The following is a 13118-nucleotide window of genomic DNA, read 5'->3' as shown; positions in this document are numbered from 1 at the left end:
AATGATCCATATTTGTGGTGCAGGCTTCACCATATGAGAGTTTTTGTCCTATATCATGTCAGCTATGTGCTCTGCCTGACCTGAATGGCTCACGTAGTCCTCTTCAACAAGTACAAGCAGTAGCATTTACAGATTATTTTTATGCAAGATCAACATAGCCAGCGAAAGGAACACTTGGCGCTGCAGAGGACAGCAAGGTCTGGCCAGTTCGCAGATCCATCTTCCATTCATCCTTGTTAAGGTCACGATCTGGAAAAGCGTCCAAAGAATCTTATCCCTGTGAATGCATTAGTTCTGAACGACAATACACTACGCTACTTGTTGGAGCCTCAGCAATCTCGCTAGAGCACAGGGGAAAGGTATTCAAGGAGATTATATTCAGCCACGTGATATCTTCTCTCCGTTCAGTTTTTGCAGTTTTCCACCACTTTACCACGCATCTACGACGTGTGCGTGATCTTGATGGAGCAGGAAAAAAACATCCTATTTGTTGCAAGCATATATGCTTAGTCCAATCATGCATGTGAAAACATGGCTGCCTGGAACGTATGCGGGAACACAAAAGCGATCTTGGAGAAGGACGCTCGAACCAAGAAGAGAAGCGACGAGAAGAACAAATTTTACTGCAGCGACTGATCTTCTATTGATTTGGCTTTGAAATGGGAGGCAAAAGCGAACTGCGTCCTGGGCCTTTTCGGCTGGAGCGTCCCCATAATTCCTCATGCTTCAAGAGAGCATGCCACGTTGTATTTGCTACTGCAGCCGTTGGTTTTGTATTCCTTCAGGTGTCCAGGTCGTTTTTCAGAGCTGGAGTGAGTGGAGAATGTCCTCAAAGCGGCTCTGATATTGATTGTCAACAGACGCCTTTACCAACGGGAATTGATACCGAGAGGAAGTATTGCCCAAGCCTGAGCGAGCGCTCGGAGACTTATGAGTTCAAAAACCTGACAAGCTTTTCTCTTCTGGAAGGGTTTGGCTTGTTCGCCAACGATGCTCCGTGGGATTCGAATGTGAATGGCAGCATTTTCTTTCGCCCTGGCAAAGCCGATCAAAGTGCTGACATTCGGGTCGACATTTCTCTCAACTCGTCGTCTGAATCCATCATCCAGAAGACACAGATTGAACAGCTTGAGGAGTCATTGCTCGTCACATTTCCTGCTAAGGCAAACGATAGTTCAGCTCCAAATCGTTGGTGCCTCGACTTCGTCATTGATGTCTTCGTTCGACCAGGTACAGAACTGCAACATCTTGGCTTAGACGCCTCGGTAAGTCAAGTATTGGTACAAGAAGGCATTGACCTCAGGGTCGTGCAAACATCGATATCAGTAACGTTCGGAACATTGAGAGTAGAGGCGCCTTTCCAATCTTCGCATACCTCAATTCATATGCGCTACGGCTCTGTATTTGGAAACTACACCGTAGAAGACTCACTCAACATCCGCACCAATTTTGGTGCTGTCGTCGCATCAATAGCCCCTATCAGCGCCATGTCAAGGACCGACGTGCCCAGCATTTTGGACATAACCTCCGAGAGCGGGTTGATACATGTAGAATACCCGTATGCCGGATTTGGACATATATTTGAGCGTCCGTATTTCACTACGATAGCGACTGAAACGGGATCTGTCCGAGGCCGCTACCTACTGGGAGCAGAAACGTCGATCAAGTCAAGCAGTGGTAGTATCGATGCGGATATTCTTCCTTACCTGGTAACTAATTTTTCAACACTCATAACGAACAGCACCCTCGGCAGTCAACATTTTCGCTTGGTAATTCCTGAAAAAAGCCACATTACCTCAATCGGCAACCTCAGAAGCACACATGTGACGACTGCAGGGCAATTAAGAATGCAGTATCCTGAACAGTGGGAAGGGAGCTTGTACGGAGAAACAACGGTTGGCAGTATCAGGGTCGAAGGCAAGCTTGATCATATCAAGGAAGGCTCGAAAGGAGTAGTTGGTCGATGGGTGAAGGCTCTTAAAGGTCAGGGTGGGAGCAACATGACTTTTCGAACGACATTCGGTCGCGCGTATCTCTCTTTTGGAAGTACATGACCCCCGTCATCCTTCCTGACAGGTCATTCTCTGGTTGCCATTTGAAGTCACCAGTTATACTCGCGCGAGAGCTCTCTAGCTCTAAAAGCAAGTGGCGACGATTGCAACGCGCGCAAAATGTTTCATTCAGTCTTTAACGTTTTGAAGCCAGAACTTCATCTCCTGCTTTTCGTTTGCAATCCCTACAGCGGTTTGTGACGTGGTTACTTTCATCTTTTGACTTGATTCGTAAGAGTATCCATCTCTGCCTTTAATAGTCATTGTCCTGAGCGCCGGTCCATCCAGACTATTTGGAACGTTAGCCACCGAACTTCACACTGAAGAGAATTGAGGAAATTAACAGACCTTCATCCCTCTCGCCCCATCGACCTCGTCCCTAAACTGCCTCCACAAAGCTTTAATTTGACCAGTCGCTTCCATTGTTTCAACAACCTTCTTCGCATACTTTCTCCGTCTAGGTTCATCCCAACGGTCTCTCTTCACAATTTTCTTATCAGTCAAATACCCTTCATTCTCTAACCAATCCACGATCCAACTGTTAAGTTGGTACTTCCAATGTTCGAGTGCGTGTGCAGTTAGAGCATTGTCTTTACAAAAGCGGCCCACATTGTAAGTGCGCGAAGCTGATGGAACAAGCCTGTCCTTTGCATCAAATTCTTCACGTGAGATAGACGATCCATCACTTTCATTATCATTTGACTCGTAATCAGAGTATCCGTCTTGTTCAAGTGGCTCAAGTGTCTCAGGATTGTATGGACGACCTGTGAACTTAATTTGAAAAGTCGCAGGATGACCACTGCGATTGCAGGCCTGACATTTGTCCAATTCTAACCCCATTCCAAGCCCACCCATCTCAGTAAGTTCAATGCCCGGACGAGCCTGCAGGCTAATAGTAAAATCGCGCGTCCATGCGCTTGACGTGAATGTACTACCCGCGAGACCTTTGACCTCGTCATTGAGTTTCTTAAATGTTATTGCGTAGATTTCCCGGTCCTGACTGTAGGCAGGATTGAGCTTCTTCTGGACCATCCACTCAACAGCATACCGGAAGAGCTGTTTCGGCTTCATGCGCGTAATGCCGGTGAGATAGATGGGAAGTTCGATATCGTCGTCAGGTGCACCTAATGGCTCATCTTCGTCGTCTTCGACTATGAAGTCGTCATCTTCATCTTCGGGAGCGAATGCATGTCTGCTAGCTGTGGCCGAGGTGATGGACTCATTTTCATCGTGCTCGTCTTGTCCATTGGCAGACTCGTCATCGGACGCGTCGCTAACAAAATAGCCTTGACTTTTGGCATCATCTGGCCGAGACGTTGTTGGACCTGTAGGATCAAGACCTGCACGCTTTCGCTTTAATGCTTCGAGGGCCACGAGTCTAGGATTTGCCTTCCTTGCCACTGAAGACGCGTTCGCACTTGGTGGACTGCTTTGCAAAAACTCGAGGTCTTCTTCCAAGTCTTCTTGCTCCTGAAGAGTAAACGTGCGTGGTTTACGCTTTAATCTTCTTCTACGTGGTTTCTCAACCTCCTCGACATCGCTCTGCTCACTCTTGGTTGATTCTCTCCGACGTTGTAATAATCGACCTTTCCGAGGCTTTGTTTCGGCCTTGGACATGGCGTCGAAAGTCTCATCACTATCTGAGAAAACAACGAAACCATCATTCTTGAACAGCTCCTTTTTAGACTTGCGCTTATTTGTAGGAGAAGAGTACAGCTCAGGAGCGTCATCTCCAGAAGACTCAGACTCTGCAAAATCCACATTGATCTGCGAAATTTGACGCCTGGTAGAGGTCGCCGACGATTTTGCATTAGACTCTTTGGGATCAAATGGTTCTTTGTGCGGTCGTCTTGTGCTAGACTCAGTCTGCGAACCGCGAGTACCCTTTCGAAGTCGCTTTAATGACGAACTTTGGTCTGAAGTGGAATGTGCTGATGACAAAGCTTCATCCTCGGACTGATCGTTGTCAGAAGGCTGACTTCTCTGTTTCTGAGAAGAGAATATGCCACTCTTATGTCCAGAAGTTCTTCTCTTGTTAGTATTTGAATAGACACGGCTTATTCTATCACTGCCACTGGATGAATCGCTTCGACTGCCATCGTTATTCTCCTTCTCACTTTCTTCTAGCTTGGTGCCGATATGGTTCGAAAAGTTCAGTCTGCCCTGTTTCGCGCGTCTCTTTCCCCAAGGTCCAGACAATCTGGCCGAAGATGATACGGATTCACTTTCGAGATGGATATCTGATAGTAATGATGCATTAGGAGGGTTTGACGGCGGGGGGAGTTGTGAAGACTTGTCCGGCGTTGGGAATCCAAGCTCTGTATGGTAACCCTGTCAGCAATAGTTCTCCGCAAGTATCTCGCCTTACTATTCTGCGTAGAATATTAAGATCTAGGAGGTTGTCGCTTTGTAGAAAAAGTAATGTCTAACTTCCTGCGGCGAGCAAACGCTTGCTTCGGATCTTCGTGAATATTTGCGCTGAACCTCTACCAATGCGCACAATTGTGACTGCTCCTTGAATGAAATAGGTGCTAGAGAAAGCGTCGAACACACCTTGTATTACATCGTCATCGCTAAGGTCCAGACGCCTCCGCTTCTTGTCATGTTGTGAACCTTCATACGAGACTTTTGCATATTTGCGTTGCCCATGTTCCTGAATTGCGTGCGAGTTCGATGGCGACGACGTATGTACTGGACTGAAAGCAAGACGAGCCTGCCTTTTGGTTCGGGCCATTGTCACGGCCGGTATTTGCGGATAAAAAGGTTATAATGCGGAGCGGATAGCCAGAAAGCAAGTGCCGACGCAAACGTGGAAGAAAACCCTAGACTCAGATGGCCATAGCCTGACTGGCGCATTGGATATGAAGACACTAGATGGTAGCAGAATTACAAGAAATTTATTTCATGAAATATCTCGGTAAAAAGCGGCCTACGAAGCAGACGCGACGTGTGATGCCAAAAAGCTTCGCGATGCGACATAGCGCGGAGTCACGTGGACGATTTCCATCTTACGAAAACGTAGCGACAAAACTTGAGGCTCGATAGCAAAAATTACGGACAATCAGGACTTGGCAGTCAAGAGATTGCATTTTTGTCTCTCATCTCAGAGTTCCTTTATCCCATGAGATACACATGCCCAAGAGCCGCCCGCCCTCTTCGGGGCGGAATGCGACTCGGAAGATGAAAAAAACTCCATAATGACCCATGCAGACCGCTGTTTGCTCCCACATATCATCCATACACACACTTTTATGATTCGGTGGTGACCTTGGCCTTCGCGTTCGTAACCTTAACGCCCAGCGATTTCGCTTTCGCGATGATCTCGATTCTCTTCCGTGCCGACACTGCGTGTGCGATCCTGCGTGCCAATTAGATCTCTGCCAGCATGTTCACAGTGAATAGGCAGGCCGTACTCTGCAGCGTAAGTCTGGTTGTGCATAAGGAGGAGGTCAACATCGCTAGCGTTGTTGACAAGGAAGATCTTGTGGCCGGAAGGAGTCAGGTGCTTAGTCTTCTTGTTGCTGCCATAGCCAATCTATTAATCTGCGTGTTAGTGAGTCGTCCATCACGCGGGGATCGCCATCCGCTTTATGCTCGATGTTCGACACAATTGGTGGGTGGCTTCCGCGATGGATGTCAACTTGCCTTTGGCATAGGAGCTTGGCCTAATTCCTTGATTAGCTGTTGTTCAGATGCAGAATTAGGAGAATTTTACGCACCCTTGAATCGTCGACGAACGCGGTTGTCGATACCTTCAAATCATCAACGTCCATTCCCGACAAACATTCCCATGTCAATTCTCACCCTTCGGCTTCCTCCATGACGGATCAACGCACTTGAAGCGGTCGCTGTCCACCGTCAGTATTATTTTCCGGGCCGCTCAATCTTTTGGTGTGTTATACCTCTGGTGTCGGTTGAAGCGCGCAGTGCCTGTCGTTCACACACAAATTAGCTTTACGTCCTTATGCCAAACATTTTTCCGACCATGTACTGAGCAGCGAGGCAATCGAACGTACGCTTCTTGACAATAGGAATGTGCTTCTTCGCGGAGACCATTTTGGCGGTGGTATGCGAAGGTGTGGCGAGCTGGGTTGTTCGTTCGTTCAAATGTTGAACAGAGTCTTTGCGAAATTCTGGTGTGCAGTTGAGAGGAAAAGCTAAGCCTCTTCCGCACTAGCGCAAGTGCACGTGCACTGTCGTTCACCACCACCACTTTCACCGAACATGAACAAAAATCTTTGTTTAGCGACATCAAAAACCGCTGTTCTTTTACTTGTTCTACTTTTCCTTCGCTTTGGTGTTGATAATGGTCTGAATCGATCTTCCTTGTATCTTCAGAAACATAACTCCGTCCTTTCCGCCTGTCCGCGATATTTTCTTCGTGTAATCTGTAGAAGCGTCTTGATGTACCACGCGCCTTGAACATCGTCAATTTTAAGAAGCCATGATGCGTGAGAAAACTCCAACCTCTAATGTTTTTCCTCGGGTAAGTGAGACTGTAGATTGAATTCGAGCCTTTTAGATCCTGGAATTTGTTGGCGACAGCATCGAGCAACACGACCTCGGCAGGCCCAGGAGTTTGATCTTCCGACATTGTATGGCTAGTTCGAGGCAAATCCATGTAGTATATCATAATTCATCTACATTGGAAGTCGAAAGACTTACCTGACCGTGTAGCATTGCGTTGTTCACACTGTTGACTTCGAGATAACCGGTTACTGGCGATTACTTCACACTAGAACGGAAGAAATTTCCACTAAACGATGAATTCAGCCATGCAATTATGCTTTTTTTTAAGCAAAACACGGCCAAGAGTGATACAACATCGGTTCTGAGCGTAGTAGGGTGCGTAAAGGGATATTGAATTGACAGCGACGACATTCTAACGACGAGATACTCTCTATACCCTTCCACGATCCGAAACTTTATAGGAAGATCTGCAGTCTTGGCCCTCAAGTACTCCATGTAATTTTTCCCAAGCGTGTCGTACGTCGAGCAGAAGTTGAATCCCCTGTCAAGATGGTCGTGGAGCAAAAAATGTATTGAGCGCAGATGAGGTATCTCAAAGTGATCAATGGGCTTTCCTTTGTACCCCTCGGGGCCTAAAAGCTCCTTAGTTTTATTGATGGTCAAAAGCTCCGCAGCCAGTCCCATTCGTCATCATGACGGACGAAGAACCCATTGTTGCAGTCTGCAGCTTTGTCTCCGCCTTGCCCAAGCACGATATAGCCCAGGGGAGCATGAACCATCTTTCCAAAGGAAGACAGATTCACCGGATCCTTTGTCTCGTACGGCTTTTGCTGACGAAGATACTTTTGCGTCTGTTTTGGATGTGGCATGGTGATGAACTTTTTGGCCCCAAATAGACAATGAACGCGATGATTTAGCTCAGACTGCGGTAGCCGAGCGACCCAGTATTCGTAGTACGGTTAACCTTCCGACAAACGGAAGTCGTTACCAAGAGACGCTCCCTGTCCCAAGTCAATCACGGCTCATAATTTAGAGTGTAAAAGAACATACGGGAACGCCCTCGAGAAAAGTGGTCATACACAGTCGTAATAGACCGTACGGGTTCTCCATACGGAGCAGATCTCGATCGGTGGTCTGAGCAAAGATCCAGAAATCAACGGTGGCTACATCTTGGTTCTTTGCGTTGATGAGAGACGACCCGTTCACGTGAAACTTAAGCAAGGAACATTTTTCAATAATCTGTTCGCCCATGACTTTGCGGATCTGAGCCTCCGCAAGGCTGCCTTTTCTTCAATGTCCAAGCCGACAAGGTAGATATGATTTTCCGCCTGACAGCCAGCAGGAGCGGTGATACTACACCAGTTAGCCTCATCTCATTCACTGGGTATTGTATTACGTGCCCAACTTGAGTGGTTGGGGGAGGTGGCAACCCTCTCACCCCTGAAATATTTACCTGATCCTCCCCTATCTGTTCCATTCGGATACCTTCCAGATCGGCTGTTACGTCGCAATTGTAGTAGAGCGGGCCTTGTATCTTATGCAACAAACTGTGGCGTTACCGAACCAACAGTAATACATCCATCGGTGCTCTTCTCCTTTGTGAGGATGCACTCTCCTTTGCTGTCGATGTGAGCAATTGGAAAGCCAACATTGAGATGTTTACCGGTCTTCAAGAGGTCCTTAAATGCTGAATAGTAACCACCACAGACTGATGACGAACATTCGATAAGATCTACGTCGGGTATAGTTAGCTGTTTTGGACTTGCTCGAAACGTCGATTACATACGGCCAATGACGAGAGCACCTGGAAGCTTATCAAACATCTCCGGCGTCCATTTGTGCCACCATCTATTCGATAATGTATGGGTTAGTCTAAGTCCCGCTCCCTGTTGGACTTGCACACATACGCAGCTGCTCCTATCGCTGGTGCCGCATCCGCAACGCGCCCGCAAATAACTATGTCGGCGTCTTCTTTGAACGCAGCGGCTATTTCAAGTCCTCCCAAATAAGCTTGCGCACACACGGGCTCAAATCCCCACTCTTCAAGCCTTCGCTCACGAGCCTATGGATCGTGTCGGTAACGTCGTCACCCTCTACCCAGGCCACTTTCATTGGACAGCCGGCATCCTCGCACAGCTTGACCACGTATCTGGCGAGGATCTCGGTGTCACTTGCGCCTGCGTTGACGGCAAGCTTTACTCAATTTGGCGGCGAGGTGCGGAATAGCGGGTATGAAACAGTCGACGAAGTTCTGAGAGCAAACATGGCTTCTTTGGCCAACTGCTCGATGGGAGCATTTGCGACTGATGAGTTCTTTTTCTTATTCGTAATCTTGCCAGCGCCATGCAGCGTCATGGTATTCTCGGACATGCAGTCGCCCATGATGACATCGCATTCACCTCCTTTGGCAAGCTGAGAGACGGCATGTACTCTGTCAGAAAAGCCTCTCGATGCTTCGCCTACACGAATGGCGCGCTTCAATGCTGGAGACATGGTTTCTTAACGCGTGATCTGGCAGAATAATTGCTCGAGAGGTAAGATGTCCAAATGTCAAGAAGCAACCCAAAAATTCGGAATGAAGTCAAAGCTAATCAGTGAGGACCTCCGACACAACCAGTAATGGGGACATCAGCCAGCACTACAACAATCGATTCGGATAAAATGCTTGCGAAATTTTCGAACATCAAAAAAGCCATGCGAGCAGGACCCCGGAGACGGCTACTCCGGACCTGCGGAAGTACAGAGTCCGTAACGTAAACCAGGAGCAGGTTCAAGGAAACTCAGTAGAGAGAAGAACAAGTACGGCGGGTCTACAATGGCGATTCTTTTGTTGCACTGAAAAAAAAAAAAAAAAAAAAAAAAAAAAAAAAAAAACCCTCAACACTGCGACGGCTCTCATTGCGCGCAAGCTAGCGACCGGACGTGCTTTTGTAAAGGACGGTAGTTTTACTACATGGCGGTTCCTTTATTTTTGGCTTCTCTCGACGCTTCTTTTGGACCATCGCCTGGCCTCGACAATGACAACTGGCAAAAGTGCTAATTGAAGGAAGGGGGTGGAGGAGAGAACGGGGAAAGGAAAAGGGAAGACGAAGAATGTTGCCGCAAACGCAAAGCTTCACATGTGCTTGAAGAAGGATCTCTGTCTATTCTTACATGAGGTGCTATTCTACATCGCTTAATTAAAAACGTCGATGCCCGATGGCCTAGCGCCTGCCCAACTTCCAGCGCGCGATCCTGTCTTGGATCTCGGCCCACTCGAAGTCCTTCCTCTTGAAACCCTCCTCGTCGCCCTCCTGCAGCACCACCGTGGGGGCTCCGCTCCCGCCGCCAGCGTTTCTTACCTCGCCGCCAAAGACCTGCCGTGCCACCCGTCGGAGGTCCGCGATCGTCAGCCTGTCCACCTTGTCGCACATCTCCTTGACGCCGATCTTGCGGCCGTGCATCTGGACCTGCCTTCCCAGGTCCTCGAGCTCGACCATGCGCGACTCCAGATTCATGAGCAGGTTGCTCTTGAGCTGGTTCTTTGCGCGTCCGACCTCGCCCTCCTTGAGGCGCTGCCAGCCCGTTTCCGAGCCGAGTGCGCTCAGCTCCCGACACATGACCTCGAGCATGTTGGCCACGTGAGCGGGTGCGCATGAGGCTGAGATGCCGAACAAGCCGGAGTCGGAGTAGGAGTGGTTGAAGGCAACGCAAGACTCGACCCAACCGTGCTGGTTGAGCACGTTGGTGTACAAGCGAGAGTACATTCCCTTGCCAGGACCACCTGCAGAGAAGGAGCCGCCGCCACCGAGAAGCGTCTGCAGAGTTGCAAGAGCGTAGATGTCATCGTGTGAGATGGGAAGGCCCTCGAAAGCGAGGTGGATGTGGGACAATCGGGGTAGGGCTGGATTGAGGGGAGGAGGAATTGCGGGTAGTGACAAGAAGCCGCCGGTGTAGTGGGAGGGCTCCGTGAGGTCTGGTGGAGTGAAGGTAGATGGGTTGCTCACGGAGGCAGAGCGAGATGCTGAGGTAGAGAGGTTTTTGATGAATGGGATCTTATCTAGAAGACGCGACTCGTTCTGCACAGCCGATGTAGGCAGAGACTGGTGTGATGAGGATGACGATGCCGACGCCGATGCATCTGCATTCGATAGCGGAGCGTTTTGCGACGTCGCAACCGAGCCATCGGCATTCAGCAAAGGCAACACGGCTCCCTCGCCGCGTTTCATATCGCCGAAATACTGTTCCGTCAACCGTACGGCGGTCAAATGATCCACACCCGCAAAGGCTACCACCATTCTCTCTGGCTTGTACAGTAGCCGTCTGTACTGGTCTATAACGGTACGGTTTATGTACGGCAATCTCTCCTTGGGGCAGAGCAACGGATGTCCGAGGGTGTTGTCCCGATAGGCCGCCACGTGGACAAGTTCGGGGAGAATGAGCTCAGGCTTGGCCCAGATTTCGTTGATCTCGTAGTCGGCAGTCGCAAGCTGCTGCTCGATCTCGCTGTCCGTGATCTTGGGGTCGCGTATCGTCTCCGCAAGCAGCGCGACGGTGGTGGAGACGGCGGAGTTGAACGTGGCGGACTGATACATCAGCGACTCGCGCGACGAGGCACACTGTATGTTGCCGCCCAAGGTCTCGATTGACTCTAGCATCTCGTCGCCGGAGCGCTTTGTTGTGGATTTGAAGGCAAGGCGGTCCATTATGTGAGACACACCCGACAGATGCTCATTCTCGTAGCGAGATCCGGCATCAATGTACACGCCGATGCCTGAAAAATGGCCAGCGAGGGCCTCGGATACGACGCGGACGCCATTAGGGAGTGTGGTTATCTCATTGAGGTCAACGGGGTCCTGCACAGATCTCCGGTCAGTTTCAACCTGCAAAGGATGATTGTAGCGATGTGCAGAGCAAGGCCGTCTGCGTCGGAGATTCCATTTGGGGTTGAATAGGTCTACGCACCCTCTCTTCTGCCACGGCAGAGGCGAACGCCCTTGAGCACCTGGGAACATGCCGTGTCAGCCGTGACGCTGCTCGCGTCGCAGCCGGTCGCAGCATGGCACGTTGTGAATTATGGAGTTTGTTTGATGGCGCGACTCCGCAATGCGCCTTCAGAAAAGTTGCCTCTTGATGGATTTCCTCTTCCGTACGTCGGATGGCCGCGGCGTTTCCGCCGCCATTCCGCCCATCCCGCCAAGACGTCCGCGCTTGGCACGCCCCGCTGCTTCTGGCCCTCCTTTTTGGTTTCCCACTCCTTATGGCAACGATGGCTTCCATAACTTTCTACCAACTCTAGGTTAGGTTGTGGGCATGAGTGCCATCGCTGGACAAAAGAATACCATATGGGGCTCAGCCTCATCCTTGGGAACAGCACGCAGATGCATTTGCTCCCCTCCGCGCCCAGTGTTCTTGACTTCAATGGGGAAGATCGAGCCCTTGTCTTATTGCACACGCAAGCCCCCGTTCTCTCTTGGCTTCAAGTGCGGAATTTGTCCTGTGGTAGGCCACTGGTGACAGTTTGTGTCCGCCTGGCGCTCGTTTCGACCAGGCTGAGCCGGTTTCGCACGAGGCTGACCGCCGGACAGCCGCGTCTCTTTGCGCAATTCCTTGCCAGCACCTGACCGTAAAAAGACCAAAGGTGTGTAATACGTCCTTATGCTTGCCCGGCTTCCGACTGGTACGAATGTTTCGAAACGCGGGGCCATTGCCAACGCTCGTTGCATGCGAGCCTTTCATTCGCGAAGCGCAGCACAACCGCGCTTGTGTACGATCCGGCTGGAGGGAGGCTTTTTGCAAGCACTTGTGTATGTTTCTACGTGTGTTCGACTGCAGGCATCAAAGCGGCGATGTGACCGCGTGCGTGTTTGTGTTCCTTGGGTGTTGCGTGTCTCTTGTGGGAATGCATGTTCTCCCGTGACTGCGTCCTGCAGGTCACCCGTCCTTGCAGAAGACCTCGTCCCCATGCACGGCCGCTTCATGTGCATCTCCTCTTTCGATCCTATGTGTCAACCAGGCGTCTACCGAAACGTCACTCGAGCTGCTTTGTTGCTGACTGCTCTCGGCCTGCGTCGAGCGGGTAGCGGAGGCTGACATGTGCACAAAAAGGACGCCAGTCAAGTTAGCACCAACTTACCTCTTCGGGCGAAAGAGGTCGTGATGGTTGCAGGACTGGCAGGACTGGCACAGTCGGTTCGGTAGTGATCGTCACCAGCGTGCGCCAATTCTGTTCGTCGCTCCGCTCGGCTGGTCTGGCACTTTTCCGCCAGCACACGAGTGTGAAGGGAGGCCAGAGAACAAACGCGATAGAAGGGGCGACGTGCGAGCTTGGTTGGGGCCAGATATCGGTGACCAAGCGCCACAATACACTGGACGGAGCTCTTTGCATGACACCGGGAACGAGGGCGACAAGCGCACAAAAACACGCGTGCATGCCCTCCAGCGCACCAGCGAGCCCTCTCTGCTTGGATGCTCATCCTGCTCAGAGCCCCTCCTCTGCACCGTCGTCATCGTCCTCCTCCTCCGCATCATCACACGCTTGCTAATAGCCGCCGACCATGTAGTCTCCGGTCTTGCGTCTTGCCCCCTCGCTGGCCATTCCCATCTCTTGCGTCGGCC

The 13118-nt window shown here is 50.4% G+C and overlaps 7 protein-coding genes across 7 annotated transcripts; 1 reads left to right on the top strand and 6 right to left on the bottom strand.

Moving 5' to 3' along the window:
- The first annotated feature begins 464 nt into the window (after positions 1 to 464).
- Positions 465 to 2168, top strand: PV09_08382 (uncharacterized protein). The gene has a single exon (XM_016362264.1). The coding sequence runs from the start codon at positions 660 to 662 to the stop codon at positions 2052 to 2054; it is 1395 nt and encodes a 464-aa protein (XP_016209899.1). The 5' UTR covers positions 465 to 659; the 3' UTR covers positions 2055 to 2168.
- Positions 2169 to 2304: 136 nt separating this feature from the next.
- PV09_08381 (uncharacterized protein) lies at positions 2305 to 4785 on the bottom strand (the record flags this gene model as incomplete). The annotated part of the gene is made up of 3 exons (XM_016362263.1): positions 2305 to 2340; positions 2400 to 4369; positions 4605 to 4785. The coding sequence occupies 3 exons, from the start codon at positions 4783 to 4785 to the stop codon at positions 2305 to 2307; spliced, it is 2187 nt and encodes a 728-aa protein (XP_016209898.1).
- A 515-nt stretch (positions 4786 to 5300) lies between these two features.
- On the bottom strand, positions 5301 to 6107 carry PV09_08380 (60S ribosomal protein L32; the record flags this gene model as incomplete). Its single annotated transcript, XM_016362262.1, has 7 exons — positions 5301 to 5409; positions 5465 to 5586; positions 5697 to 5716; positions 5771 to 5803; positions 5856 to 5899; positions 5954 to 5981; positions 6068 to 6107. 7 exons carry the CDS (start codon positions 6105 to 6107, stop codon positions 5301 to 5303), a joined length of 396 nt encoding a protein of 131 aa, XP_016209897.1.
- A 1073-nt stretch (positions 6108 to 7180) lies between these two features.
- On the bottom strand, positions 7181 to 7390 carry PV09_08379 (uncharacterized protein; the record flags this gene model as incomplete). Its single annotated transcript, XM_016362261.1, has 1 exon — positions 7181 to 7390. One exon carries the CDS (start codon positions 7388 to 7390, stop codon positions 7181 to 7183), a length of 210 nt encoding a protein of 69 aa, XP_016209896.1.
- A 90-nt stretch (positions 7391 to 7480) lies between these two features.
- Positions 7481 to 7772, bottom strand: PV09_08378 (uncharacterized protein; the record flags this gene model as incomplete). The annotated part of the gene is made up of 2 exons (XM_016362260.1): positions 7481 to 7522; positions 7572 to 7772. The coding sequence occupies 2 exons, from the start codon at positions 7770 to 7772 to the stop codon at positions 7481 to 7483; spliced, it is 243 nt and encodes an 80-aa protein (XP_016209895.1).
- Positions 7773 to 8056: 284 nt separating this feature from the next.
- PV09_08377 (uncharacterized protein) lies at positions 8057 to 9014 on the bottom strand (the record flags this gene model as incomplete). The annotated part of the gene is made up of 5 exons (XM_016362259.1): positions 8057 to 8253; positions 8308 to 8369; positions 8429 to 8507; positions 8561 to 8670; positions 8785 to 9014. 5 exons carry the CDS (start codon positions 9012 to 9014, stop codon positions 8057 to 8059), a joined length of 678 nt encoding a protein of 225 aa, XP_016209894.1.
- A 601-nt stretch (positions 9015 to 9615) lies between these two features.
- PV09_08376 (uncharacterized protein) lies at positions 9616 to 11642 on the bottom strand. The gene is made up of 2 exons (XM_016362258.1): positions 11466 to 11642; positions 9616 to 11356 (listed from the first exon to the last, which is right to left on the bottom strand). Exons 1-2 carry the CDS (start codon positions 11559 to 11561, stop codon positions 9725 to 9727), a joined length of 1728 nt encoding a protein of 575 aa, XP_016209893.1. The 5' UTR covers positions 11562 to 11642; the 3' UTR covers positions 9616 to 9724.
- Between the last annotated feature and the right edge of the window lie 1476 nt (positions 11643 to 13118).

The sequence above is a fragment of the Verruconis gallopava genome, assembly GCF_000836295.1.
Source record: "Verruconis gallopava strain CBS 43764 unplaced genomic scaffold supercont1.40, whole genome shotgun sequence".
Taxonomy (NCBI): domain Eukaryota; kingdom Fungi; phylum Ascomycota; class Dothideomycetes; order Venturiales; family Sympoventuriaceae; genus Verruconis; species Verruconis gallopava.
This window is presented reverse-complemented; position numbering and strand designations above follow the sequence as displayed.